The 27,993-nt window shown below is 48.0% G+C and overlaps 2 protein-coding genes and 1 non-coding gene across 4 annotated transcripts; 2 read left to right on the top strand and 1 right to left on the bottom strand.

Moving 5' to 3' along the window:
• Positions 1-3,721: 3,721 nt before the first annotated feature.
• Positions 3,722-22,957, top strand: LOC130401890 (death-inducer obliterator 1-like; the record flags this gene model as incomplete). The annotated part of the gene is made up of 17 exons (XM_056605908.1): positions 3,722-4,834; positions 6,143-6,230; positions 6,529-6,647; positions 7,349-8,498; positions 8,702-9,062; positions 9,291-9,626; positions 11,429-11,672; positions 14,194-14,731; positions 14,873-15,032; positions 15,177-15,290; positions 15,578-15,691; positions 16,012-16,156; positions 16,587-17,142; positions 17,279-17,426; positions 17,548-17,637; positions 17,909-18,104; positions 19,425-22,957. Coding segments are annotated over exons 3-17 (7,767 nt in total), but the record flags the coding sequence as incomplete, so codon positions are not given.
• LOC130402727 (small nucleolar RNA SNORA16B/SNORA16A family) lies at positions 16,186-16,323 on the top strand. The gene has a single exon (XR_008903998.1). It is a non-coding gene; the product is annotated as a small nucleolar RNA SNORA16B/SNORA16A family (small nucleolar RNA).
• Positions 22,958-23,955: 998 nt separating the features above from the next.
• On the bottom strand, positions 23,956-27,677 carry LOC130401894 (opioid growth factor receptor-like). Of its 2 annotated transcripts, none has more exons than XM_056605915.1 (8): positions 27,025-27,677; positions 26,842-26,904; positions 26,713-26,745; positions 26,580-26,637; positions 26,372-26,450; positions 25,802-25,868; positions 25,569-25,717; positions 23,956-25,329 (listed from the first exon to the last, which is right to left on the bottom strand). In XM_056605915.1, the coding sequence occupies exons 1-8, from the start codon at positions 27,445-27,447 to the stop codon at positions 24,882-24,884; spliced, it is 1,320 nt and encodes a 439-aa protein (XP_056461890.1). In that variant the 5' UTR covers positions 27,448-27,677; the 3' UTR covers positions 23,956-24,881. The 2 variants fall into 2 exon arrangements, with proteins under 2 accessions (XP_056461890.1, XP_056461889.1); XM_056605914.1 differs by having other exon boundaries at positions 23,957-25,329; positions 26,580-26,640.
• Between the last annotated feature and the right edge of the window lie 316 nt (positions 27,678-27,993).

The following is a 27,993-nucleotide window of genomic DNA, read 5'->3' on the forward strand; positions in this document are numbered from 1 at the left end:
CAAGTATTCTAAACCTCAACCTAGGTGATTAACTGAGTTACACTTATTTACTCCTTACTCAAGAAAAAAATCAACACAGACATATTGCTAATCTCTACATTCGCTGGTTTTGATGCTAGTTTTGTTGTTGTTTGGAAAGATCGCAGCAAAGCAGAGATGGACCTGAAGGAGTTGAGTGAGACAGTCCAGCAGAGGCAGGGAGTGACCTCAGTTCTGACCTCACCGAAGAGACAGATAAAGAGCCGTTTTCAGCTGAACTTGGATAAAACCATTGAAAGTTGCAAAGCACAGCTGGGTGAGTATAGCCCACCCAGTGGCACGGCAATGAAGAAAGTAATACAGAGCATTATCTAAATCGAATTGCGATAATTTGGAAGATGCTATGGAATAAAATAACTAAATGCAAACATTAATTGGCTGCATTGGAAGCAGTTTGATATTCATCTTATTTTAACCGTTTGCTTTCCAAAAGGTATAGATGAGATCTCTGAAGATGTGTATAAGGGGGTGGAGCACAGCGACTCTGAGGAATCCGACAAATCCGACTCCAGCGACAGTGAAGATGCCAGCGATGAGGAGCGGAAGCCAAAGGACGCTCCAGACACTCCGGCCAGCGACCAAACCCCGAAGGAGCTTTCTGTTCCCAAAGTCCCCGAGCCCTCTTCCCCCCACAAAGACACTAAGAGCAGTCCTGAAAACGCACTGGGATCAAAATCGGCCTCTGATAATTCCAGTCCCCCAGCAGCAGATGACCCACTGAAAGATAGAGCCGGCACCGACAGTGATAAAAGGAGCCCAGACGGGAATAAAGTGGCCTCGGCGTCCCCTGTGCCTCGAGAGAAGCCCCCGTTGAAAGAGGCGGTGCAGCGGTCCGTCCCAGTAGAGGACTCGGACTCTGAGAGGGAGCTGGTCATCGACCTGGGAGAGGAGCAGGCCGGAAAAGAGAAAAAGAGAGCTAGAAAGGACAACACATTGGCTAAGTCAACTCCTGCCAAGGCAGAAGGTAAGAGCTGCAATTTCAATTTAGATTATTTATAAAAAGAAAACTGTAAAAAAAAGTGTAGAAATAGCTGTTCTCAGCTGCCCTTCCATGAAATACATATATTATATATAATATTATATATAATATTTCTCCCCGTGTAGGCAAAGTCCAACCGGTGGCAGTCACCCTTTCCCAAAGCCCCGCTGCTCCCTCCACCTCCTCCAGCGGGGCCCCCCAGCCTTCACCGCTCGCCATCCCTGTGACCATGGTCCCCCTCCCCGCCACCTCCCCCGTGGTCATCAGCGCCGCCCCGTTATCCACCGCCACCCTGACGGCTGCCCCGCCCGCCGCCCCGGCCACGCCCACGCCCACGCTGAAGAAGCAGCGGCCCCTGCTGCCCAGAGAGACGGTGCCGGTGGTGCAGCGGGCCGTGGTGTGGAACCCCACGACCAAGTTCCAGACCTCCTCGCAAAAGTGGCACATGCAGAAGGTCCAGCGGCAGCAGTTGAACCAGCAGCCCGCCGCCGACTCCACGCAGCCGCAGGAGGTCTCCCCGGGGCCCGGCCCGGCCCTGACACATCCAGCCCAGACCCAGGCCCTGGCAGCAGCCGCCCCGCCACTGACCCCATCGCAGCCGGCGCAAAGCACTCGCTACCAAACCAGGCAGGCGGTCAAAGGTACGCGCTGCACTTTGTAATTACACGCCGTGCAGCTCTGTCCCTGGATGGATATGAACAATGATTAATAATGATATTAAATGTCCTTTATTTTGCACATTATTTGATCCAAATGCACTGGATGACCCATGGATGACTAATGTAGACCTCTGAGAAACCTTGCACTCCCTATTATTATAATTATTACTATTTTTTATTCTAGCAGTTCAACAGAAAGATAGTCCATTAAGCAGTTCACCTTCGTCAGCCGTTACCCTGGTGACCAGCAGCACGGCTTCTGCGGCAATGGCGGCAGTGTCTAGCACAGCGTGCTCCTCCTCCTCGATGCCTGGAGATGTGCAGATCCCTATTGCCTCGGCTGACGTGGCGGCAGATATTGCCAAATATACCAATAAAGTAAGTAGTGGTACTTAGGATGACCTAACCCTAACCCTAACCCTAACCCTAACCCTGTTTTATAACCACAACATAATTACTTTAACCACTCATAACTCATAAGACGCATTCAAGTTAATTGATAATGGATAATAAAGATAATAATTTAAAATGTTGAAATCTGTTGTCATAACTTAAACTACCACGTATTTATTTTATGATCTATCGTTTCAGATAATGGATGCAATCAAAGGAACAATGACTGAAATCTACAATGACCTTTCCAAAAGTACCTCAGGGAATACAGTAGCAGAGGTTTGTCTGCTTTATCAGCACGCATAGGCCGAACAATACAATGTCCTTTGCAGTAACATGGCGTTTTCTCAAACCGTTGCTGTTATTTTGTTCCGACAGATACGGCGGCTAAGAATTGAAATAGAGAAACTCCAGTGGCTTCATCAGCAAGAGTTATCCGAAATGAAGCACAACCTGGGTAAGAGTTACTTCAATTGTCATTGATCCAACCATAATATTGGCATCAGCTGCTCATCACACTGAGTCCAATGCGCTGCGTGTGCAGAGCTGACCATGGCAGAGATGAGGCAGAGTCTGGAGCAGGAGAGAGAGAGGCTGGTGGCGGAGGTGAAGAAGCAGACGGAGGTGGAGAAGCAGCAAGCGGTGGACGAAACAAAGAAGAAGCAGTGGTGTGCTAACTGCAGGAAGGAGGCCATCTTCTACTGCTGCTGGAACACCAGCTACTGCGACTACCCCTGCCAGCAGGCCCACTGGCCGGAGCACATGAAGTCCTGCACGCAGTCAGGTAAACTGCCTGTGTGTAGTGCCACTCTAAGCCACAAGCGCACATGTTGTCTAGAATGGGCACTGAACACAGCTTAAATGTGTAATAATAGTCAAACAATTAATTAATTGAATGTGGCGGTGCAATCACGTTTAATTGTTATAATGTGCACTAAAGGCGCTCTGCTAAATGGCTCAGACTAAATGGAGCGTTTGGTGAAAAAAACAAAGCCTCTATCTATGAGTATGATTTCAAGGTTTTTCCCCATTAGGTTCCCTAGCGTCTTAACTGATATTTTCCAATCCATCAAACATCAAAATATGTTTTTTGTGTGTAGTTGTTTATTATTATGAAAACAGACATCACATGTGCTGGCCTACACATCAATGTAGTTAATCAGTCTATAACGTATTGATCAAAATCGATTAAATCCTATTAATTGTATATCTGTGCTAAATGTGAAGTAAGAACCACCACCATTTAGTTATTGAGCCGACACTTTTACCCAAAGGAACACTGGTATCAGACACAGGTCCTTTTAGGAGCAGGTAAGGGTGAGGCTTCTCAATAATGACTACAGCTAGGCTGGGGACATTTGGAGCACCCCAGCCTCTACTATACTCTTCTCCATTGATTCAATCCTTCTTAAATGACGTGTACAGTTTTTGTGTTAACATGTTTTTGACGCTTGTTTGCCCTGACTCTAGCCACTGCCCCCCAGCAGGAGGTGGAGACAGAGCCTGCTACAGAGGGTTCAAACAAGAGTTCAGGACCACCCAACAGTGTCCCGGTGCCCCTCAGAGAACCTGCAGTCCCTCCTCTGTCAGATAAGGACAGCAACTTAGAGAAGAGCTCAGAGACTGTTAGTCATAACCCATCTTTCCAAACTTGACTATGTACAGCGGTAAAAAATTAACAGCAAAATGCTAAAACAATGGTGTCTTTACAAACTCCGGCTATGGGATCCACCTATAGGATAGCTTATTTGCTTCCTTTAGTTTATTCTCTTTTTATGAACCGGTGTACACCCTGAGCTCCACGGACTCAACTCTTTTCAATGTTACCAAATGCACATAAGGACTACATGTCCCAGTGATCCAATTTATATATTTTCCCCCACTTTTATTTGCCAGTGCCAATATCGTGGACAGCCTAAGCAGCCTTTTGTGTAGGGAAAGAATTGATCATGTATATGAAAAAGAAGATCAAAAATCCAATGATATTGGCCACATTATTCTTTTGCTCAAAGGACTATCGAAAGGAATGCCTGTGAATTTCTGTAATATATATTTATTATGGTTCTTGTAATATTGCCTCATGTATAGTAAAGAAATGTTTTTTTTTATGTGGGAAAGCCTGTGATTTTAAAGATTGTTTTGTCATATTCTCAATGTCCTTGTTAGTTCTTGTCTCAACTCCATCTTGTAGCAGTCATTAAAGAATTAACCCCAAATGATATTGTAATTATAAAAGTACAAAGGTACAAAATTTAAATTTAGAATTATATTACATTTCAGAACAATGCAGAACTGTAAATATTTTACCAATTGTTGCCTTTTTTATTTCATTATTTATTGTGATATTTTTTTTCAGATCAGTCCACTTGCTTTTCATTGGAGGCACTTACAAGATTGTTGTATTATGCTGTACAGTAAATTTTATGTTGAGGAAAATAACTAAGACTCTGATGTTTTAATCGCTGAATCACCAATACAAGAGAAGGAGAAATGACAACCACAAAAGTAAGGTTATAATCATTAATCCAGGTTCAGGCACTAAAGAAAAATGCTTTACTGAGTGGCTGTTACAGTCTCGACACCTAGAGCGCTTCGTCGCCTGACCACTAGAGGCGCTGTCTGTACAGTACGGTTAGCCATTAAACAGACAGCCATCTGCCGCAGTCAGGAACGCAACGCGGAGTAGTCACTAGCCAGCGGGAATGGAAAATGGAGGATTGACCTAAGGAATTGCGAGGACATAATATCGATGATTTGGTCGTAGGTGGGTAACTTAAACAGCATAGAAAGTATTGCACGCTCGTGTATAATGTGTGTGTGTGGTTTTGTTATTTTATACTGTCGTTTAACCATGGGATACAAAATAGTTCCGAGACGCGAGGTTGAAGACGACGCGGCTAATGAAGTAGCTTACAAGCTAGCGTAACCTTGTTACCAACTCCCGTTCATTTATATTGGCTATATTGTGTGCAGTATTTGATGCCATTGTACTTGGTTTAAACGTATACTAAGTATCACGCTGAGAAGTCTAAATGGCCGGATAATTGTCCTCACGTTTTCATGGCCTCGTCTGCCTTTTGGTGTTTATCTTACGGCTAGCTTCAGGTGCTTCAGACCCCGTGCACGTTTTAGCATGATCGCTTCTATGCTATGGTATGTGCGCGGTTTTTACTATTTCAACTTGAACAAACCAAGCCAGATGGTCTTGGTTGTAGTGGCACATATAATACACGGATAGTCGATATCATTACAATCCATGACAGCAATCGTTTTGAATCCGGAGTGTTGTTAACGGTCATGCAGCAATGCCGTTGTAAGTATGGGATTAACGTAGCATTATCTATCTAACGTTAGATGCTTGGCAGTGTTTTCTATCCATTTGTTTGTATCGTTTTAGTTGATTTCAACAGACTCTGTGCTGTAGTTGCATGTTTTTGAATGTAATGGGTCGTTGGACTCTGGTTAAAACGGCTCCGCAGTTTCCCGCACGATGTCAATTTGTACGTCATAATATTCATAGATGATAACAAACCATACAAAACTGTAAAATATTCACTGCTTCGTGGATTCAAATGTTAAAGTACTAATTTGGGATGATTATTGCTGGGCTGAAATGCATCCGCGGGTCCCCGCCCAAGACTTCGTGGGCAACAATTGCTCCTTTCACGTGGCTTGGTTACGCGACTGCCAACCGTCTTCTCTCCTCCTTTCAACGATTGACTCTTTTCCCAGGATTATCTTGGATTTTGTTCATGACTTTGCATTTTCTTATAGAACGCATGTGCAGCATAGCACATATGTTATTTATGCATGTTGGAAAACATCAACTGTTTGTCAATATATTTTGTGATGCAAGTAAAATGTGTTTAAATTCAAGCCCTAAACTATTATGTTTAATAGCTTCATAACTTGTCCAGTGACACTTTAAGTAAGTGCTCCAATTAAATGTACGCGAGTAACCATGCATTGTGTTATGGTTTCGCAAACAAATAATTGAATGTTCTTTAACTGCGTCTGTATATAATGTACAATGTTAGTCTGACGTTTGTTTTCCTCTGTCCTGTATATCCAGTAATCCTGAACCCACACAGAGGTCGTCTTACTAGACACCTTTCTTTTGAAGAAGCACATTGTTATGGCCCATCACCACTGAACTGCAGGTACATCTAGAGGACACGTTCCGTTGTTTTTTAAACACATTCTTATCTCTGGTTCTCTGCACCAACTGATTTATATAAATCGGCACTGGTTATTATCAAGTGGGAAGCAAGCTGTGGATAAAACTATCTATATAATTTGACGGTTCCAACAGCTGGTTCGTAAAGAACCCATTATTTGAGTCCAAGGCATTTCAAATCTGCCACGCACTGTCTAAACGGCAGCAGTTGTAGATATGCCATGTACACTGAGAACTGTAACACACAGCTGGTCTCTTGTGCTTGTCTTTTTTAACCGTAGAGATTGAGGTTGAAAGTAGTGCTTGACTCCATCATCTATGGAGGAGACTTTGAGCCCTGTGCTCTCTCTAGCTCCCCAGCCAGAGCAGAGCCAGGAACCTTTGGATAGCTGCGCTCAAGGTACCTTGCACAAGTATCTTTTCACTTGGAGGTTGGTGGGATTCATAGGCTGTCAGAGGTCCTATGCATTTAGTTAAGAAGTTTAGGGGAAGGCTTAAGGCCCCTTAATTTCATTATCGAAATAATGGCTTTTTTCAACACAGAGAAATGGCAAATTTGCCAATTGAAGCTCCGCTTTGGGCATAAATTGATGCAGTGTACTCAGCCCAACCTTCCCTACATTAATGATCGCGCCTCTTATCTCAGCAGTTGCGTCCCGTCTCAAAGCCTATGTGACAACAATTTTGTTTTAAGGATGCCGGGCCTTAGTAAACCCCAGAATACAAATGTGTTCTACTTTGCAGAAGATAATCAAACTGCAACACTCCTTAGTAAATATTCAGTGCCCTTTACGGGACAACCATTTGTGGGTTGTGTATACCAGTTGGCAACACTAATTGTATTTTCTATATAAATCTCAATATTTCCCTCAATGATGTGATTCCTACTGCCTGACCCCCGTGTCATCCTTCATAGCAGTGTCCTATCTAGAGTAGATCTAAGTCCCAGCAGAGGAGATGTATTTCCATGTTTGTTTGGACATGTCTCTCACCCTTATGAGGTTGTAGATTAGCAAGTATGTAAGCTAGTTATTAGTGCCTTGAGCTCAGCATTAGCCTTCAGAAAGTGTTTCTGGTTAACTTATAACTGTTTGTCAACAGCTGCCGATACAGAAACTCAAGCAGAGGCTGAGTGCCTAGAGCCAGAGGACAATGGCAGTAAAGAGCAGCTAGAGGAGTCTGACCAATCTCCCAAAACCACCGGCGAGGTGAGGAAGACCTGGGGTTTCCGTCGGACCACCATCGCCAAGAGAGACATGCCAGTAGAAGCGGTCGTTGAGCCCCAGGAGAGCCGTGGAGGCGCAGTCCGCCGCAGCGGCAGGCAGTCCAAACGTACAGACAAGCTCGAGGAGTTCCTATCCTCGACGGCCAAGAGGGCGGCGAGGAGGAGTGGCCCCTCCAGCATCGAGAGCGGCGACCCTCCGTCCCAAACCCCGACGGACGCGGAGACCGCCTCGGAGGCCAGCTTTGACGGCAACGCTGACGCCAAGGCGGCGGAGGACAAGTCCCCCTCCCCGGAGAGGAGGACAAGGAGCGGCACCAGGAAACAGCCAGCCGGTAAGGCCCGGGGGGGCAGGATGACGAGGAGCCGCGGAGGAGGGGCCACCGGCACCAAAGACGACGGAAGCTCAGAGAACGACGAGGACAGCGAAGATGATGCCGGCACAAAGGACCAGCCACAGAACCACAGCCAGGAGGGGACACCGGAAGACGGGACAGAGGACTGTCCCAAAATCGAGGTGAAAGAGGGCGGAGATTTGACGCAGGTTGGCCCTGAGCCGGAACCTGAGAAGCAGCAGCAGCAGGAGGAGGAGGAGGAGGAGAAGCCAGAGGAGCTCGAAGGTGAGAAGGTCAAAGAAGAGCCCAAACTGGAGACTGGAAAAGACAGTGAGGAGGAAGACAAGGAGAAGCCTCCCGGGGGCTTTGTGAAGCGTGGGCCAATCAGAACCTACACCAATAAAAAGAAGGTTGCACCAATTAAGAGCACCCCAGTGACACCAGCTGTGGGTAAACCTCCTCCTGCACCTGCCATGAAGGGAGCCTTCACGGCAAGGAGAGAACCCAACAGGCCCAATGCCCAGCCGTCCACGCAGAACCGCAGGTCCCCAGAAGGCCCCGGAGATGACGAAGAAGATGACGACTCCTTGACCACCACGTCCGCCACATCGTCCTCCTCTTCGTCGGACTCTGAAGAAGCAGGCTACGACCCCAATGCCCTCTATTGCATCTGTCGCCAGAAGCATAACAAACGGTACAACCCCTTTACCCCTTGCCTTTATCTAATCCTTTTACTATTTCTCCAATTATCATGTATTTTGGTCCAAAGCAGAACCACTATACTATCATGTATTTTATGTGGGTCTGGTCAAACTCATTCATTAGTGTGGGTTAAAGCCATCTGCCCTTATTCTGACAGCATGGCCACTTAATGTTTTTTACTTGCGTGTTGCCCAGGTTCATGATCTGCTGCGACCGCTGCGAGGAGTGGTTCCACGGCGACTGCGTGGGCATCACGGAGGCCCGCGGGCGCCTCATGGAGAGGAACGGCGAGGACTACGTCTGCCCCAACTGCACCGCCCGCAAGAGCCAGGTGCTGCGGCCCGCCACCGGCGCTCTGGCCACGGGCCTGGACGCTGCCAAGGCCCTCGCCGAGTCCCGGAGAGTAGAGTCTGGCTCTGGGGTCAACCATGCCAGTGTGGCCTCAATGCTGGGGGGAGCCGCGGAGGAGAAGCTAGGAGACGACCCGGGGATCAAGGGCCGGATAGAGAAGGCCACCAACCCCACTGGCAAAAAGAAGATAAAGATATTTCAACCGGTATGTTCTGGAAACACAATAAATGTCCCTGCATCTCTAGTTGCAGTTGAAAGCAGGAGAATGTTATATTTAATTATTGTATGGAATTGTAAAACTATCTTTGTGTTGCATTGAGGAGCAATAACATTGGTTTGACTGGTGCTGTTTTTAGGTTGGTGGAGCGCAAGACAACTTTCCATGGTCCAAAGCTATGTTGCAATGTAATTGTGTTTGCTTCGTGGTTCTAAGCAGGCACTACAGCAGACGGCAGGGCTGAAGTCACCACCGGCCGCTGACCAGAAGGTGGCGCCAAACACAGAGCAGAAAGTAGCTTCGATGGTGGAGGTGAAGACCTCGCCGTCTCTGGGAACCGACCAGGCGGTGGAGGTGAAGGCCGACACCTCCTCCCTGCCCAAGTGCATCGGGACTGGCTGCGAGAACAACGCCCAGCCGGACTCCGTCTACTGCGGCAACGTGTGCATCCTAAAGCACGCGGCAGCGGCCATGAAGTCCTTCACAGATGCCAAGGAGCCCAAGGAGGAGGCCCCGGGTCAGAGGAAGCCAAGCACCAAGTCTACTGCCAAGGTAACACGGGACCGCTACAGACGCAGTGCCTTTTCTATCTGGTTGAGTCCTTTGCTTCATAGGGGACAAACGGTTTGGGTCTCGATTCGTAGAATATTAATGCAGTTGTTAACTTCTCGGGCCCACGCTAACTTGTGATGTAAGGATTTGTGGCTGCTGAATCGGACTGTAGTCTTAGTCTTGGGTATTTCTGGACTCGTCCTCCTTGTCAATAAAAATAAATTCTAGACATCGTCATTTCCGTAGACTGTATGATTTGCTGTTGGATTTAGTGCATAGAAATTGTTATTTCATGTCGTTTTATAGAAGCAGTTATGGGGGAACCCCCAGCTTATTTAGGGTTAATACCCAATACATTGCCAGAATGTTTAAATGTTTTTTGATGTCAATAAACTGCATGTTTAAAGTTTGGTTTGGGTAAACCAGCTGCTAATTTTTAATGTTTTTATTTATTTTTTTAATGTTGGCATCTGAAAGCCCGTTAATTGTATTATCATTTTGTGGCTTTATATTTAATTTGAAATGAAGTCCTTTATCTATTTGCTTTTATAATTGTAATTTTTATATATATATGGCTATAGTCATACTCTTGCTAAAGCTAGCCAAATGTTACAAATGGCGTAAACATGAAATGCAATGCGTCAAACAGCCTTGTACTTTCAAGTGCTGAAGATCCCAGATAGTAGATATGAACCATGTATACGGTGATGTATTAACTGACCTTTACGGATCCAAAATGGCGTAACCTCAAAGGCAGGCTTGTATTCATGATAAATCATTGACTAGGTCATCTCTGCCACCTTCCTATTCCCTCTGCAGGCATCTATATTGATTCTTCCTTTCACTCCCATGACGTTATCATTTTTTGTGGTTTAAATGTAGGGCTAGCCCAATCAGACATGATTACGCCATCATAATGTTGTTTACAGGGAAGTGGAACTGGCAACATTTCTTTTTATTAAGTAATTGCCCTGAAGACTGTCTTTTCAGTCCTCAAAGACCCCTTTTAAGCAAAAACAGTATTGTTTATTGAATCACAGTGGTCTTTTTCCACTGTGGTTGTTTGGAAGGGTTTTTAGATTGGGCTGGTGAATCTTGTGTTGAAAAAAATCTTGATTGAATATTTAGCGATCTTTATCAAGTCTGTAAGAGTGACATTAGCATATTTAGTTGAATCAACACCAATGTAACTATTTTACAAGGCATAGTCCTGAGAAATCAAAGATTAAATGGGTCAAAGGAGAGAAAAACACTACTGCCCCCTGCAAAACACAAGATGCTAACTTAGTTTATCTTGGTTGGATAATGAGGAGAGTGGTTGTTTAATGGAAGTACCTTAATGGCAGTGCTTTGATGACCTAGGCCAGTCTGTGGAAAAACAGATCTGTTTGTCCTAATAGCCTCTAGTTCCTCGGGGGGGTTAGTGAAATTTGATAACATTCTTAATACAATTGTATGAAACTGAAGGGCCTACCATACAGATAAAAAGAAAAATCAAGCCCATGTTTCACACTTAATATTTGCACCATGCATGTCATTTCATGTTATTGTTAATTGTAGAATTTCAACGTAATTGTAGAATTGCTATAGTTAACTTTTTAAATGATGGTACTACTTGTCGGTCAAGGATCTATAAAGGGGGTTTATTTGCCGGAGGGAGAACCACTGCACTAGTTGATAGTCGGTCTGATGTGATGCAGGACAATGTAACGTACTTCAGCGTATGCTTACTTTCCAGCCCTCGATGCTGGTCTCCCGTCCCATCCCACTGACTGACTGTTTCTCTCTCTCCTCCCCTCCAGAGGAGCGCCGCCGGAGGGAAGACTGCGAAGGCCATCGCTGAGGAGTCGGAGGAGGACTACAGCGAATCGGACAGCGAGGAAGACAGCGACGACGAGCAGCACGGTGAAGAAGACGACGATGACGAGAGCGCCCGGGAGCATCCTCCGCCGGCCGCCGCTGCATCCTGGTCCTGCGACCATAATTACAATGCCGTCACGCCAGAAAAGACTACACCCATATCACCAACAGTGTTAAACAAAAAGTGTATGTATCTCTTTAGACGGTCTCCGTAAATCACGCCTTACCACTGCCTGTCTCTTCACACTGGGGGGGGGGTCTGCATACACCGGCTGTATGCGTCCACATCCTAGATTATGTGTAACCATAATGCCTTCTTTTATTATTGGTGAACCATGCATGAATGCACAGAAGGCAGGATATTGTCTGAAGAGTAACCTATGGTAATGCCAGACATTAATAGATCACTTGAAATATGTTGGATATTGATCTGGAAGTATGTTTTTCTCGGTCGGGGGGAAAGGTAAGTGACGAATGTAGCAAGGTAAGTATTTGATCAATTTCGTATTGAGTTTTTAAGTACAGGCTGTCGAATCTAAAGGGTCTCTGATGAAGACTCGTATGAAGGGACAAATGGCAGCCCAGCACTGAATCTCACTTCCTCCAAGCTGCCTAAGGAGCCTCCCTGTGTTTGTGTGTGCAACTGAAATGAAATCACCAGTTTCTTTTCATCTGTGCGGGTCTGCAACCTGATTTCGTCAGCTCTGCAGTCAGTGAGGTTCAAGGTCCTTGCGTCTCCAGCAGGTAGGTTTCTGTGGCTTTTCTCAGCGATTAAGGGAGCAAATACTATAAAGCTATCGTAGAGCTGTTGACACTGGGCATTAACATGGCCAGCACAAGCCTGGGCTGTACCCTTACTCTTCTGGGTAGCAGGCTGCTTAGCACTTTATATTAATATTTATTGTTGTGATGCATCACCACTGATGGCAAACTGGCTTTAAAATAAAAGGTGACTATGACAGATTTTTGGATGCCTCGATTGATTGATGTGAGCGGTGTCTTGGCTTGCTGTGGGGTTGCTCTGAGCACCACTTTTTTTAAACGAGCATGGGTTGCTGACCCACACACACATACGCACCTACCGCTGAAGAAGGCTACCACGGCGACCCACACACCCATCCTACCAAGAGGGGAAAAGGAAGATCTGCGTCAGACCAGACGGAGTCGCCGTAGCAGGAGCTGAGAGAGACCGACGGCAGCAGAACACTGACCTTTGGATCCTTACCCCAGAAGACAAGCAGTCCAAACCCCACTGAGGAGAGCAGTCCACAACCCAATAAGCAGAGCAGAAGAGGACGGTTTCACACACCCTACACTTGATAGTGGCTTCACATCTGATGTTTTTTTTAAGTGGGTTTTTTAATTGCCCAGTTCTGTTGTCTCCTATGAGGGCTAAGTGAGTTGGTTGGTTATTATTATGAGGCACGGTCTGGTGCACCGCTAAGGCATCTTTCTGTAGATGGAACTTTAGTAACCTCTGGGTGGGAAATGTGGGCAGTATCGTCACTACTGTATTTCTACAGTGTGATATAATACCCAGTATTTATTTTCACAAACTCAAATGTATCTGCATACTGATCAGGTAATTTAGATTTGATGGCCCTGGGAAGAATGCATTTTTGGCTGTTTTGAATTTCTTAACTTTTGCTCTAACATTTATTCAGGTTCTATATATCTTTGATATATTGTACTCCATAATTAACTTTGCTTCAGGATAACTGGATAGTTTCCCATTAGTTATTTGAAATCTAATTATAGATTTCGAGCTGCTTAAGGTATTGGTTACATTTTGAGTGACCTCGGCACAAGGGCACATAAGCTGAAAGTTTTCAACTAACATATAATTGTTAGTATCTTACCATGTGCTATGGGTCCAGATTCATCAACTCTTACATAACTGCCATGTATGCACATGGATGCGTCCAAAGACTTTCTCTCCCTTAATGCAAGAGTAAAAGAGCAGAGGTGGATTAGGGTTGAATACATTGGGTGTGAAGTGTTGGAGTAAAAACTAAGATCTGTTTAGGGTTTTGTAATGTGTGTTGACAAATGAAGCTGTATTACCGCTAATTAACTGAAAATATTCAACAAATTCTGAAAGGACAAGAATCTGTTGGTTTCTGCTATATTCGAGCACTGAACACTGTTGAAACATGGCATATTGGGTGGAAGAGAGTTTAATTATGGTAGAACTCAAAACAAGTTCACACTTGGATCTCTCAGTGTTTCACGCATACAATCATAACATTTTGCATATTCTTGCTCTAATAATTCTGAACTAATAACATAACTCATTTTACATTGCTTGAAGCTGGACATTTTTCTCTAATTGTGAAACAATGTAAATAAAACTTCAGCAGGGATCCCCCTGTTGAATGTTTTCAGGATTGTGTGTGTTGGTGAGAGAGTTGGGTTGACGTCTACATTAACTGGAATCCATTAGATAGGACACATTTCTTAACTGAATTGTATGTTGTACACATGTTTCATTTGCGTACGATTGCCATACCATTACCTTGTATATTTGCTATTTTGTCCTCAACAAAGTTGGCGTCCATATTCAAACTCTGAACATACCTTCAATTTCTTCATCATACGAGTAGTAACATACTCGTACAGTTTGTGTCATAGTTCTTAAAAGTGTACGTAAAGTACGAGTTAAATGCCTTAAATTAGTGTTTTAACGGTTATTTCCCTATTTCCACAGTGCCCCCCAAAGAGGAGAAGCAGAGTGAGAAGGTTATGGAGCAGGAGCAGGCTCCTGCTGAGAAGCCCGCCGCCTCCACAACACCGGTCAAAAACAAGAGGTCTCCGGCCACCAAGCCAGCGAAGGCGAAAGGACGCAAAGCTTCCCCTCAGGGCAGCTCAAGGGCAACCAGGAAGCAGGCGACGGCCGCCAGCAAACCCGGCCCAAAGTCCAAGAAACCGAGCGCGCCTTCCGCTCCAACCCCTTCCACATTCCAGGGCGGGCCCGTGCACATCACAGGAGCGCTGAGAGTCACCAAGTCCAACTTCACCATCCCAAAGAAGCAGGCTCCGCAGAAAGACCCCCCGTCCAACAGCCACTCGTCCTCCTCCAGAGGGCCCTCATCGTCATCGGCCTCCTCTGCTCCGTCCGTCCCGTCGTCTTCCAGGCCTTCCCAGCCGACCGCCTCCCCGGCGCCCCCCGGGGCCCCGGCGGCTCCGCCCAACAACCAGATGAGGCAGAACATCCGACGCTCCCTCACCGACATTCTCTACAAGAGGTGAGTACCTCCGCAAACGAAACAAACGAGCGATGATGCACAACCTTCGCATCAATGCTAGCGTATTGAATTACCTTTTTAGGCAGGCGAGGATTCACTCAAAGGTTGTCCTGTGTGTGTGTGTGTGTGCTGCATGATCAGGGTGAGTGACAGTGACGACCTGAAGATGACTGAGAGTGAGGTTGGCCGGATGGCGGTGTCCATCGAGAAGGAGATGTTTAACCTGTGCATGAACACGGACAGCAAGTACAAGAACAAGTACCGCTCCCTCATGTTCAACCTGAAGGACCCCAAAAACAAGGTGAGTGGTCCCCCAAAATATCATTGGCCCTTTCCCCATCGGCTCATTGAATGGATCAAAATTGTTTGACACTGTGGTTAGTTGCACATTCTTCAGAGTTGACTGCGAGTGTTACTCACATGTTGCTTGTGATGCTTGTGGCAGGGCCTGTTCTACAGGGTCGTGTGGGGGGATGTAAGTCCCTTCAGGCTGGTCAGACTCAGTGCAGAGGAGCTGCTCTCCAGAGAGATTTCGGAGTGGAGGAAGTCTGACTCTGAGGTAAGGGTGTTTGTTGGTACACAGAAAAAAATGAGGCTTTGACATTTCTACCTCTAAAGCTATACACATATGTAACACAATCTCATTATTGTTGAATTTAAAAGTGTCTACATAGTGCAATATAGGTATGGGTGCCTTTTGTCTGTTGAGTAAGTTCAATTTTAGGTAGACGCATTGTATTTACGGATTTCCATGACTGTGGATCAGTGATTTATGCATTAGATGAATGCATTCAAATAAGTGGATCAAATTCAGGAATCATAATCCCACTTGTTCTGCCGCTCCAGTCCCACAGCTCGAGTGGCCGATCCCACTCAGGGTACTCTAAATCAGGCCACAGGCGGGAGTCAAGCTCCCATAGCCTGGATCTGGAGGACGCTCCACCAACGTCAGATGCCGATGTATGTATCCCTGCTGCCTTGCCACCTTCTCGCATGGCTTCCGCTGCAGTAAGTGGTGGCATGCTCTTCTCTTCCTCTCCAAATCACGTTTCCCTTATTTGGCTTCACTGGGTTCTCCTGATATAACAAAATGCTTGTGTTAACAACCCTTCGCCTTATACTTGCGCTCTGTATTTCTCCTCTACGACACCTGTCTATTTCTCCAAAAGATAACCATGTACACTAGCAGTGCCTTTTGCCACCACACATCCCGTTGCTGTGCATTGTCCTCCGCCTGGTTATTGAAGGCGGAGGCTTGAGTGGTGTTCTCCATGTCTCAGGACCAGGAGGAGTCGAGCTGCGCTCCGTCCTCCTCGGCTCCGGGCACCGCCGTCGAGACACCAGACATCTTCAGCAGCATGCTCAACGACACCACTGCCGAGCACAAGAACCACATCTTCGACATCAACTGCAAAATATGCACAGGTAAATGATCGTAACGTATAATACACTCGACAGGCACCTGTCCAAGCTGTCCATGCTATCTCCGTTGCGCCAGACGGTCATCAGGTTGCCAGCCTGATGACCTTCAGCGACGGTCGCTGTTTGGTTCCTTAATGACGGTTTCAGCAACATAAAGGGGAAGAACAATCCCGATAAAAATAAGCTTTATTTTGTTACGTTCAATTTGGATAAGCCTTTAGTTGAAGTCTGCTGAATCGCTTTAAAAAGTAACCACACACAAGTGTTAACAAGAGATTTCTCTCCTCCCCACAAAAACGAAACAAAAAATATTTAACTTGAAACCCTTTACGAAATGTTATTACCATGACAATTGGAAAGGGGTTTACAAATTATGAAAAAAAGACGAATCCGCCCAGTTGACTGCAACACACACTTTGTTCTGCACCTCCAGGTCAGAAGTCTGAGGATGAGCCGGCTGCCAAGAAAGCCAAACTTGCCAAGAAGCCCGAGGCCAAGCCACCCCGACAGGAGTCGCGCTCGTCCAGGGAGGCCCCTCCTGCTGCCTACCAGCCGCACATGCCCGCAGCCTACCCCCCTCCTGGGCCCCAGGCCTATCAACACCAAGACACCCTCTCATACCACCAGACCCAACCCGTGTATCAGCCCAGCATGGACGCTCCCGTCCACTCCGAGCCACAGGCCCAGCCTATGCTCTACCAGGATGACTTCGGTGGTCTGGTACAGCCGGTCATGACCCCTGCACCTATCGCCATGCCAACCGTATCCTCTGTGAGCATCACCCGCAGGGACCCCCGCATGGCCAGGCACGGAGCCAGCGTCACGGTCACCCAAACCCCCTCTCTAACGACGCCAGTTCTGCCCCTCTCGTCATCGGAGCCCGCCAACCCTCTGGTCGTTGTCCCAGTGGAGCCGGCACTCAAGGGGCCTTTGCCCATGCCTCCAGCCCCCCCACCTTCAGTGACCCCATCTAAAGCAGCAAAATCCAGGTAGAATGTCTAGTTATTTACTAGGCTAGTTATTTTCCATGCTTTCACCTCTTATCTGCAGTTTAGTTTACATGGCTTTTTACATATATGTATTTTGTATATACTTTTAGAATAATGCTCTGTTTTGGTTCTACAGTTCCAATGATCCTCCCTTGGAAGGAGAGACGGCCATCTTCCTCCACGGTCAGGAGAAGATTTGGAAGGGGTTCATCAACATGCAGTCCGTGGCAAAGTTTGCCACAAAGGCCTTCTTGGTGTCTGGATCCTTTGAATATCTGAAGGAGGTTGGTGCTCCATAAACACATATTATAATGTCTCTCGTTTTTGTTTCTCTCACACCCTTTCTTCTATGAAATCCCATTTTTTTAAAATCTAATCAGAATCAATATTGTTGACCTTGTGCAGGACCTGCCCGACACCATCCATATCGGTGGCCGTATCTCCCCCAGCACAGTGTGGGATTACGTGGGGAAGCTGAAGACCTCCCTGTCCAAGGTTGGTTCCACAACTCCGTCTGAAAGACTCTTCTCATGCCCTCAAAGGCCTTGTAACTTAACTTATATTTTAGCTTTTAACAGTACATCTCTTCTTTAATCTCTCTTCCCGCTCTTTCATTTGTTTCTTCTTTCTCTTTTTCTTCTTTTCACCACATCCTTCCCGTTCCTTCCTTGCATTCATTCACACTTCCCTTCTCTATTCTCCCTCTCTCTTCCATTCCTCATGTCTTGGTGTGGTTCTCTCCTTTCCCTCCTTTCTCCTCCTCTAGGAGCTGTGTCTGATCCGGTTCCACCCGGCCACGGAGGAGGAGGAGGCGGCCTACGTGTCCCTCTACTCGTACTTCAGCAGCAGGAAGCGCTTTGGTGTGGTGGCCAACAACAACCGGCGCATCAAAGACCTCTACCTGATCCCGCTGAGCGCCCTCGACCCCCTACCCCCCAAGCTGCTGCCCTTCGACGGCCCAGGTACGCACCGTGCCGTCTGCACAAAGAACCAAACACCAAACAAAAGTTTTTAATTATTTAGAAAGCTTTCGAGAGCTGTAAAGAGAGAACGCAGACAAGTTTTGAAAAAAACAAACAAAAAATAATGTTGCCTCCCTGCCTACATTTTGCTGCCATTGAGTGTTGCTTCAATGATGAACCAAGCAGGGAAGAGATGCCCTGATTGGTCAGAAATGAGCTGGAAGTTGCCTCAAATCTAAATTGGCTCATACAGAGGCAGGGGAAGACAACTCAAAACAGATAATCACACACAGCACATTTAACTCAATGATAGCTGACATTTCTAGCTAAGGACACTCAATTAATAGCCGACCCACATCATCACCTTTTATTATTTTAGGTAATTACTTGAGCTGTCAGTTAAACGCGTTATTAAGGGCGTTAACGCAAACCAATTTTAACGGCGTTAAAAAAATTATCGCGCGATTAACGCAATTATTATTATTTATTTTTTTTTGGCTCAAAACAAAGAAGCAGTAGCCTGACTGCTATGTTCAAATGACATTTGTTCAAAGCAGTCGTTTAATTGCACTATAGGCTCTTTTTTTGTATCGTCCTGTTTTGATCAGTATATGCCAATGTTGTTATCAATAAAAAATCATTTGCACAAGGCAAGCCGATGCACTTCACCATGTTGATAAGAGAATTAAAATGAGAAGAATTATGGGACAAAAAAATTAAGGGATATTTCGCATAGAAAAAGAATTCGCGATTAATCATGAGTTAACTATGACATTAATGCGATTAATCACGATTAAATATTTTAATCGCTTGACAGCTCTAGTAATTACCCCTTGTTATTTCAGGTGAAGTGGTTAACTATGGGCCCTTTGATTAAAATGGAGCGATTCTTGGTATGTTTCCACCACAAGGTGAGAGGCTGTAGCCTAGTTTCTGTTATTTAGATTCTTTCCTGGAAAGCACCTCTGTCTAAATACACCTGCTCTGTTTGGAATGGGAATCCGACACATGGTTTCTAATGCCGGGACGGTTCAAGTTGGTGTCACCTTATCAATCCTGTCTCTCTTTTATTGGCCAGATTATTATAGCTATTCCATAATCAAAATTATTTGATGACATGTTTAGAACAGTCGTATTATGCATTGGTACTACCCTGCAAACCACTCAGCAGGGTGGGACTAAATGCAGAAAAAAGAAGGGCAACAATTACAGTAATACACATGATCCAACTCTTGGTTGTCTTATATACTTACATATATATAAAAAATATAGTTGACCCCAGTATTTTCTAAGATGCTTGTCTCTGTGTCTATGTTGCAGGGCTGGAACCAGCCCGACCCAACCTGCTCCTGGGGCTGCTGATCTGCCAGAAGGACAAGAAGCGGGCCGGAGCTCTGTTAGAACACGAGGAGAAACGATCCAAGCTGCAAGCCAAAGACATGGAAGACACAGGCCTCCCCAAGCCTCTGACCTCCATCAGAGCTGAGAAGACGATACGGTCAAGCTTGGAAATTCCCTTCAGCACCACTCCTCCGGGCTCACCTCCGCCCCTCAGCACCCCCGGACCCGCGGGGATCTCCTCCATCTTTTCCCTTCTGTCCTCAGTCAAGGCGCCGGCCGCCATGGCCGCTCCCCTCGGAACAGACTCGCTGTCTGCCTTGGGCGTCGCCGGCTCCTCGGCTGCCAGCGCCACCCCTCTCCAGACCATCCTCAACACTCTGTTCGGGAAGAAGAAGCAGGACTCGGAGGCCTCCGACTCCCCCTCCCAGCCCGGCGGGGAGCCCTCGGGGGCCCCGGCCACCCTGCTGGACCCCATCGTCCAGCAGTTTGGACAGATCTCCAAGGAGCGCCAGGAGGAGGAGGAGGAGGACGACCGGCCGTACGACCCAGAGGAAGAGTACGACCCCGGCTCGGGTTACAGCGCACCTCTGAAACCCGCCCACGCCTCCAAGGAACCCGTCGTCCACAAGCCGGCAGAGGCCGTGGCCGCTGAGCCGGACGACGTGGCGTACGACCCGGAGGACGACTCCATCTTTGACGAGGTCAAACCCGCAGTCCCGCCTCCGGCCAAAGCTACCGGAACAAACGGCCCACCGAAAGACGTGACCGACAAGGTCATATCTGCACCGTTCTCCCTTCCCGACGCACTGCTCACCAAGACCCTCCTTGCAAATAGTCATCTGTTGCAGCTGGGCAAAAAGGTGGAAGAGCTTGTGAAGGCTTCCTCTGTCGTTCCCGTGATCAACCAGAGACGGGACCCTCGCCAGGCTCTCGCCAGCAAGAGACAGCCCAGCCAGGAGGAGCAGCCCCAGAAGGAGCCGGAGGAGGCAAAGGAGAAGGAGCGGGCGTCTACTCCGCCGGCAGAGATGCCTCCACCCTCGCAGCAGGAAGCTCAAGAACCTGAATTGGCCAAAATGGACAAAGTTCAAGTCTCTGAACAGTCAGAAGAGGAGAAGATACCACTTGTGTTCCTGCCTCAGCAGGAGAAGAAGGAGGACGTTCTCCCATTCATGGAGTCGGACATTGAAGAGGTATCAATTCCTCTGTTGGGCGAGCATGAGGATCCCGATGTAAAGGCAACCTTCATAGAGGAACAAGAAGACGACAAAGAAGAAGAAAAGGAGGAGGAAATGGAAGCAGAGCCATTTATGGTCGAAACCGAGGAGGACAAGTTCAGCCTCTGGCCTAATTCTGAGCATATTCTCAAAACGGCTGAGGACTCGAAGTACGAGGAAGATCCAGACTATTATGATGACTCTGAAGACACAATGACCTCCTCAATCCCGGTGCTTACTCAGAGCGCTGCAATGGGCGACCACTCCCCCCACATGCGGCATATGCCTCCTTCAGGCTACAACTCAAATAAGTACAGGCCTCCGGCTGACCTTCCAAAGCCTACCAGCTTCCCCCTGCCCCATGTGGGGATTCCTCCAATGCAAGGACCCCCGTCGATGAATCGTCCACCACCTATATCAATCCCTCCGGCCATAGTGACTAGGCTCTCAGGCCCCCCACCCATGCAGGGTCACCCCCCGGGCATGCAGGGTCACCCCCCACCCATGCAGGGTCACCATCCGCCCATCCAGGGACACCATCCGCCAATCCAGGGACACCCTCCACACATCCAGGGTCACCCTCCACACATCCAGGGTCACCCTCCACACATCCAGGGTCACCCTCCACACATCCAGGGTCACCCTCCACACATCCAGGGTCACCCTCCACACATCCAGGGTCACCCTCCACACATCCAGGGACACCCGCCTCCTATGCATGGCCCTCGTCCCCCGATGCAAGGTGATGGTGGTCAGCAGTACGGCCCGCCTCCCGGGGGCTATCCCCCCTACCAGAACCAGTGGCGCGGTCAGCAGCAGCAGCAGCAGCCACCTCCCGGACCCCCGCCCCAGAATATAAGAGGACCGTCACTCCCCTTCCAGCCCATGGGCCAGAGAGGACCCCCACAGATGTTTGACCACTCTATGGCCCCCCAGCACATGAGGCCGCAAGGGCCCCCGCAGGGTCTTCCGATGCCCCCTGCTTTCGACGGACAGAACAGCTTGGCTCCGCCACGATTCCCTGGACCCCCTCCGCCGCCGTTCAACTTCCATGGTTCCAGAGGGCCTCCTCCCCCGTTCACCGGCCCCCCTCATTATGACAACCGACCCCCGCCCCAGCCCCACTTCCCCGGACCAAGAGCGCCGCCGCCCGCTCCCTACCGGGACCACGGGGCCCAGCCCCCCATGGCCGAGCCCCCCCGAGGCCCCGTTGATCCGTACAGCAAGGACGGCGCGGGTCCTTTCAAGCCGGCCATGGACCCACACCAACACCCCAATCCCCTGCACATGTATAAAGACAGCCAGGCGCCCCCTCCCTCTCCAGGTCCCTCCTTCAGGGGCCCCCTGCCGGACCCCTATCCAGACCGACGAGGTCCGCCCGATGAGAGCGGCCAGTCCTTCCATCCGCACTACAGAGACCCCCGAGCTCACTCTCCACCCCAACATCGGGCGTCCTTTGAGGACCCCCGGGGGCCCGCTCCCCCAGAGAGCCGGGGACACCCGCCCCATCAATTCATCGGCGAGCGGTACCGCCTCGAAAGACTGCCGGATGAGATAAGACCCCCGCGTCACAGCGGGCCCCTCCTGCCGACCCCGTCCGAGGGCCCAATAGTGCCGGCGGGCCGCATGGGGGGCCAGAGCCCAGACCCCCACAGGGAGGAGCATTGGCGCCAGCACTCCCCTGACATGAGGAGACGGAGCAGCTCCCAGCGCGAGGACTCTGAGCCTCGCGGGCTAGAGCGCCTGAGCCGCTTCGACGGAGGCCCCCGGGAACCCTCTGCCGGACAGGCCCACCTCCCCGACGACAGGCAGAGGGAGACGGCCGAGGACCGCCGCAGGGACCGGGATCGGGAAGGCCCCCCCCATGCGGGAAGGCCCTCCTGGGACCGGGACCGGGGTAAGCGCTGGAGCAGAGAGCGGGAGTGGGACAGAAGCAGAGAGAGGGACCGGGAGAGAGACGGAGAACGAAGCCGGGAGCGCAGCAGGGAACACAGTAGGGGACAAGAGGTGGAGCGCCACCGGGACCCAGACGTAGAGCGACACCGAGACCCAGAGGGGGAGCGACACAGGGACCCAGAGGGGGAGAGGAAAGAGCTGGACAGACACCGGGACCCAGAGGTGGACAGACACCGGGACCAAGAGGTGGACAGACACCGGGACCCAGAGGTGGACCGTCACCGGGACCCAGAGGTGGACCGACACCGGGACCCAGAGGCAAATAAGAGGCGCGACCGGGAGAGAGTCCGGGACAGAGAGAGGGATAGAGTCAGGGAGAGGGACCCGGAGAGGAGGGAGGGAGAGAGGAAGGAAGGAGACAGAAGGGAAGGGGAGAGGCGGGAGGGAGAGAGGAGCGAAGGAGACAGGAGAGAAGGGGATAGGAGGGAAGGGGAGAGGCTGGAGAGGCTGGAGAGGCAGGAGAGGCGGGAGGGAGAGAGGCTTGAGAGGCGGGAGGGAGAGAGGCAGGAGAGAGAGAGGCAGGAGAGGAGGGAAGGAGAGAGGCGGGAGGGAGAGACAAAGGAAGGGGAGAAAAAGGAGGGAGAGAGAAGGGAGGGGGAAAGGAAGGAGGGAGAGAAGAGGGAGGGGGAAAGGAAGGAGGGAGAGAAGAGGGAGGGGGAAAGGAAGGAGGGAGAGAGGAGGGAGGGGGAAAGGAAGGAGGGAGAGAGGAGGGAGGGGGAAAGGAAGGAGGGAGAGAAGAGGGAGGGGGAAAGGAAGGAGGGAGAGAGGAGGGAGGGGGAAAGGAAGGAGGGAGAGAGGAGGGAGGGGGAAAGGAAGGAGGGAGAGAAGAAGGAGGGGGAGCGGAGAGACAGCGAGAGGAGGGACGGGGACAGGAGAGACCACGATCGAGAGAGAACCAGGGTTCGCGAGAGAGACCGCGACCGTGACCGAGACCGTGAGCGTGACAGAGACCGCGACAGGAGACGCAGCAGAGAAAGAGATCGTGATCGTGGAAAAGACCGCGCCAGGGACCGGGACCGAGACCGGGATCGCGAGCGCCGAGAGAGGAGCAGGAGCAGAGACAAAAGAGAGGAGAAGAAGGAGGCTAAACACGAAGTCAACAGGGAGAGCGAAAGGCACGCCGATGTGGAGAACAAAAACTCTTAGTAGTCCTCTCCTTCTCGGACCATGTGTTACTTTTATGAGAATAGGCGGGAGCATCCTCTGTAAATATGATGGACAGTATTTAAGTGGACCTGCAATAGCTATAGACTGATGGTCTGGCATACTTGTATTGCCATTTATAAGTGAATGGCCCCACTGCGGGCAGGTTCTGTTTAAATCATACTTGTGCTATAATTTCGTATGTGCTCTTTTTAAAGGATCGAAATGCAAAGTAACAAATTTCCACTTACCGTCAAATTTCATTTTGTAAATACGAATGTGTGTGTATATATACTGATTTTAACTATACTTTTTCTAAGTAGAGAAAATGAAAGCCATATATCCTGGACGGATAATGTGAAAGTTGACCTGTATGACTGTATGTGTACAATTCAGAGGTTTTCAATATCATGGCTCTTTGGAGAAAATAGGTAATTGACGGTTATTGCAACATGTTGATTTCGTTGAAACTCAAATCCACAATTAAACCTTTTTTGACTACTTTTCTTTCGTCCTTTGCCTTTCCTCACATCACATCCGTTCTGTGACAGCCGTCAGAGCGGACTCAAAAAGTGCCCGCTTTGGCCTGAGGTCTGAACGTCATGTTCTGCTTCTAATTAGGAGAGCAACAGAACATGAGTTTTCCCTCATAGCTATAGCATATTTTTGTGGAGAAGATTACTTATGAGTAGGAAAAAAAAGGTTTCCTCATCGTTCTGGTTAGGGGTTGGGTAAATACCTCAAGGCCTTAACGAGCTTTGCTGTCAAAATGGAAAATTCAATATTTATTTTTCATGCATTTCTTTGGGGTGGAAATGCCCCACAGCTCCAGAACAATGCTAAACTGGGTCAACTAACACACAATTGGCATTCAAAGCACAGGGCAAAAGCGGTTGTAGGGTTAAAATTGTACAGGGCAGCTTCGGAACATGATAAGCAAAGGATGATTTCAATTTCACATTTCATTGTGAAGAATATTTAAAAAGTTGACATGCAGTTCAGTGAAGTAAATGTATTTTATTTATTTACCGTAAGCATTTGGCACAATGAGCTGTCATATATCTAATATAAAATGTTGTTTATATTATCTAACATTTATGAAATAACTACATATTACAACTATTTATAGTTCAGCTTGAATGAAGTCGTTGTTCTCCTCTTCCACTGGACGCAGTTCCTCAGGTGGGGGGTCTGCAGGGTTGGAACAACCCTTTCCGACGGAAGGCCTCCTGTATTTTCCTTCCCGAAGGAAGGAGGGGTCTGCAGGGTTGGAACAACGAGCCGGCCCTCCTTCCCGAAGGAAGGCCTCCTGTATCTTCTTGGGGCACCAGATGAACTTCTCTCTGGGCTCGTAGTTCCAGAAGGCAAAGCGGACCAGCTCTCTGCGCTGTGCCTTATCGAGCACGGCAAACAGGAAGTAGTTGAGCACGCTCTCCTTGACCGCGGGGAGCTTCCCTTGCACAAGGGTTTCCTCCAGGAAGAAGCGAACCAGCGGGGCTTGGTAGTGCCTGAAGCCCAGGTTCCCCAGGCACTTCAGGATGCGAGTGAGGCGCAGGTTGTTGTGAGTATGCCTGCAGTGGAGAGACATGATTCACCATTGTGTCATCCTTGTATAATTCACCATTTAAGCGACTTACAGTGAAATGCATTAGATACATGAAGTCATGAGGGAAGTGGTAAGCATTTTATGGACTTTGCGGTTTGAATTCTTCTACTTTTTTCTTTCAGTAAGTGCAACCCAAGGATCCCAATCGTGAATTAAACACAAAAGTATATATGGTTTAGCTTGTCAGAAAGGGATTTTATTTACCGGTTCATATTTTCAAATCTCTCCGGCCAGTTTGATGCTCTCCCGACTGCTCCGGTCTCCAGGTTAAAGAGCTCAATGCCGTAGAAGTCCAACATGAGCCCATAGGACTGCTGCAGATTGAGTTTAGCTGTCTCGTTTTTAAGGAAAGCCTGTGGACATGGAATCTTGTTAATAAAACTGTCGGGACACAGATACCTTTTTCATATTATTTTCCAGATTGATAGCTGTCTCACCTTAATCTCCTGTTTGGTCAGTACGAAGGCTTCATCGTTCATTCCGACCTCCTGCAGTGGAAAAATCCTTTAAAGGGGGGGGAAGAAAAAGGGCTCAAACTTCTGTTTAAGATTAGAATGCATTTGCCCTTGCCCTTTCTGCATGAGCTCTTCTTAGCTAGCTCTTTTGGTAGAGACAGTGATCAGCCACAGTGCACTGCAGCCCCAGGGTGGCACCCCAGGCCATGTGTGTGAGGATGTCTGTGTTGTGTCCAGCTCCACACCAGGGCCACTGTGCAGTAATAACCTCAACACATCCATGTATGTCTCAGGTGGGATACCCTGCGACTCTACATCAAAAATAACCAAATCATGACTTATCCTGGGACCTACTATCTTGTTGTAACCGATGCACAACCCAAAGTAAACAATAAATTATGGTTTTCTGTCGTCTAGCAAACCATAAGTTAAATCAAATATAGCACCCAATCAGATCTCTGTGACTTTGCATTTGGAATAAATTATGAAAATATGCATAAATGTTTAATTGTCAGTGACATGTTAATCGGGTCCCCTCCATTATTAGCTTACCATTGGACGAAACTTTGCACTCTCTCCAGTCTGTAATAATCCCCACGCCATGTTTTATGAAACTCGCCTATGGAGAAACCTTCAAAGAAAAATGCAATATTGTTTACTTTGCTTTACGGGTGTGGTCAAAAAACCTGCTGGCTCGATTCCAGACTTAAGTTCTGTTTCATATAAAGATTTTATCGAGTTGAGCTGCGGTGCGGCTTACCGTCAGGTTCAGATGCCCTTTCTCCAAGATAAAATGTTAAATTAGGCATGTCTGTCCCCTGCTAAAGAAAAGTGGAAATTGGTGATATGCTCACAAAATACATTCTAATTAATACTTTAAGTAAACTACTCACTTTTCCTCGATGGTAACTTCTGCCCATAGGGAGCTGCAAGGGTATAATGAGTTATATAATCTGAATAAAATGGTTTTGTTTAGATGTTAGATACAGGATCTAACATCTAATATAGGCTACTATACTTACGGGATAGTCATGCCTGTAGTTATACATGTCCTTTGCTGCATTTTCGAATCGATTGAATTCGTACTACAGGAGGAAAAGTAAACATTGTATTGTTATTATTTGTAGAAATATTTATTGATTTTAAAAAAAATGAAAGTGACGGTCGAGAAATGTAAATCCACTAATCGCAACCCAGCCACGCACGTCATAAACTCTCTGGGTCGAGCCTCGGGGTCGACGATCGCCTTGGGAATCTTTTAATGTTTCCCATGTTGTGTCGTATTCACAATACAACAGATCAGTGCGTTCCACCCAGTAAGGTTCATTGTGTCCAGCATTCTCTTCCTTGTCGGTGGGTTCTCGGTTAGGTATCGACCTGGGATTCTCTTTTACGTCGGTGGTTTCTCGGTCAGGGATCGACTGCTGTTTCTCTCCGTCTTCAGTGGGTTCTTGGTCAGGGATCGACTCCTGATTCTGTCTGCCTTCGGTGGGTTCTCGGTCAGGAATCGACGACCTCTTATTCTCTTTTACGTTAGTGGTTTGTCGGTCAGGGAACAACGTCGGATTCGGTTCGTCGTCGGTGGGTCTTTTCTTTTTGGGTTTTAGGCACAGCAACAAACAATCCATAAGGCCAACCGAAGTATATGCGAAAATTATTTGAGGTCGACGACAAAACAGTTTGCAGCAGAAAGTAAACGTTTATCTTAAAAGGCGAAACGGGTAACAACCAGCACGAATTAGAAGGTGCATTGTTTTATAAGCAAAAAAACTAAAATTACTTTAAAATTCGATCAGTTCATGTTGCCTTCCCTTCTGATTGAGTATCAGCCCGAGGTTTCACTTTCGATTTTTGTCTATCAGGAAGTCACGGCGAAAGGCATAATTTCGGCCTACTTCTGTGCCACACACGCGCACGCGCGCACACACACACACACACACACACACACACACACACACACACACACACACACACACACACACACACACACACACACACACACACACACACACACACACACACACACACACACTAGCAGAGATCGACGCCTGCCAGCAAGATCGTGTTTGAAAATGTCAAAAGCTAATTGGTGTATCTAATTTAAGTAATTTACATTTTGTTCAAAAGGTCTTCTCCACTTTGCTAACTGTATTGTAAAAAAACACCTCCAAATG

This window comes from Gadus chalcogrammus, chromosome 13 (genome assembly GCF_026213295.1).
Source record: "Gadus chalcogrammus isolate NIFS_2021 chromosome 13, NIFS_Gcha_1.0, whole genome shotgun sequence".
Taxonomy (NCBI): Eukaryota; Metazoa; Chordata; class Actinopteri; order Gadiformes; family Gadidae; genus Gadus; species Gadus chalcogrammus.

Coding starts and splice junctions, on each gene's coding strand:
- LOC130401894 (XM_056605914.1), bottom strand. CDS start 27,447: ATGGATTGTTTGTTGCTGTGCCTAAAACCCAAAAAGAAAAGACCCACC. Junction 26,905..27,024: donor CGACCCAGAGAGTTTATGAC/GTGCGTGGCTGG, acceptor TTCCTCCTGTAG/TACGAATTCAATCGATTCGA. Junction 25,330..25,568: donor AGATTTGAAAATATGAACCG/GTAAATAAAATC, acceptor TCTCCACTGCAG/GCATACTCACAACAACCTGC.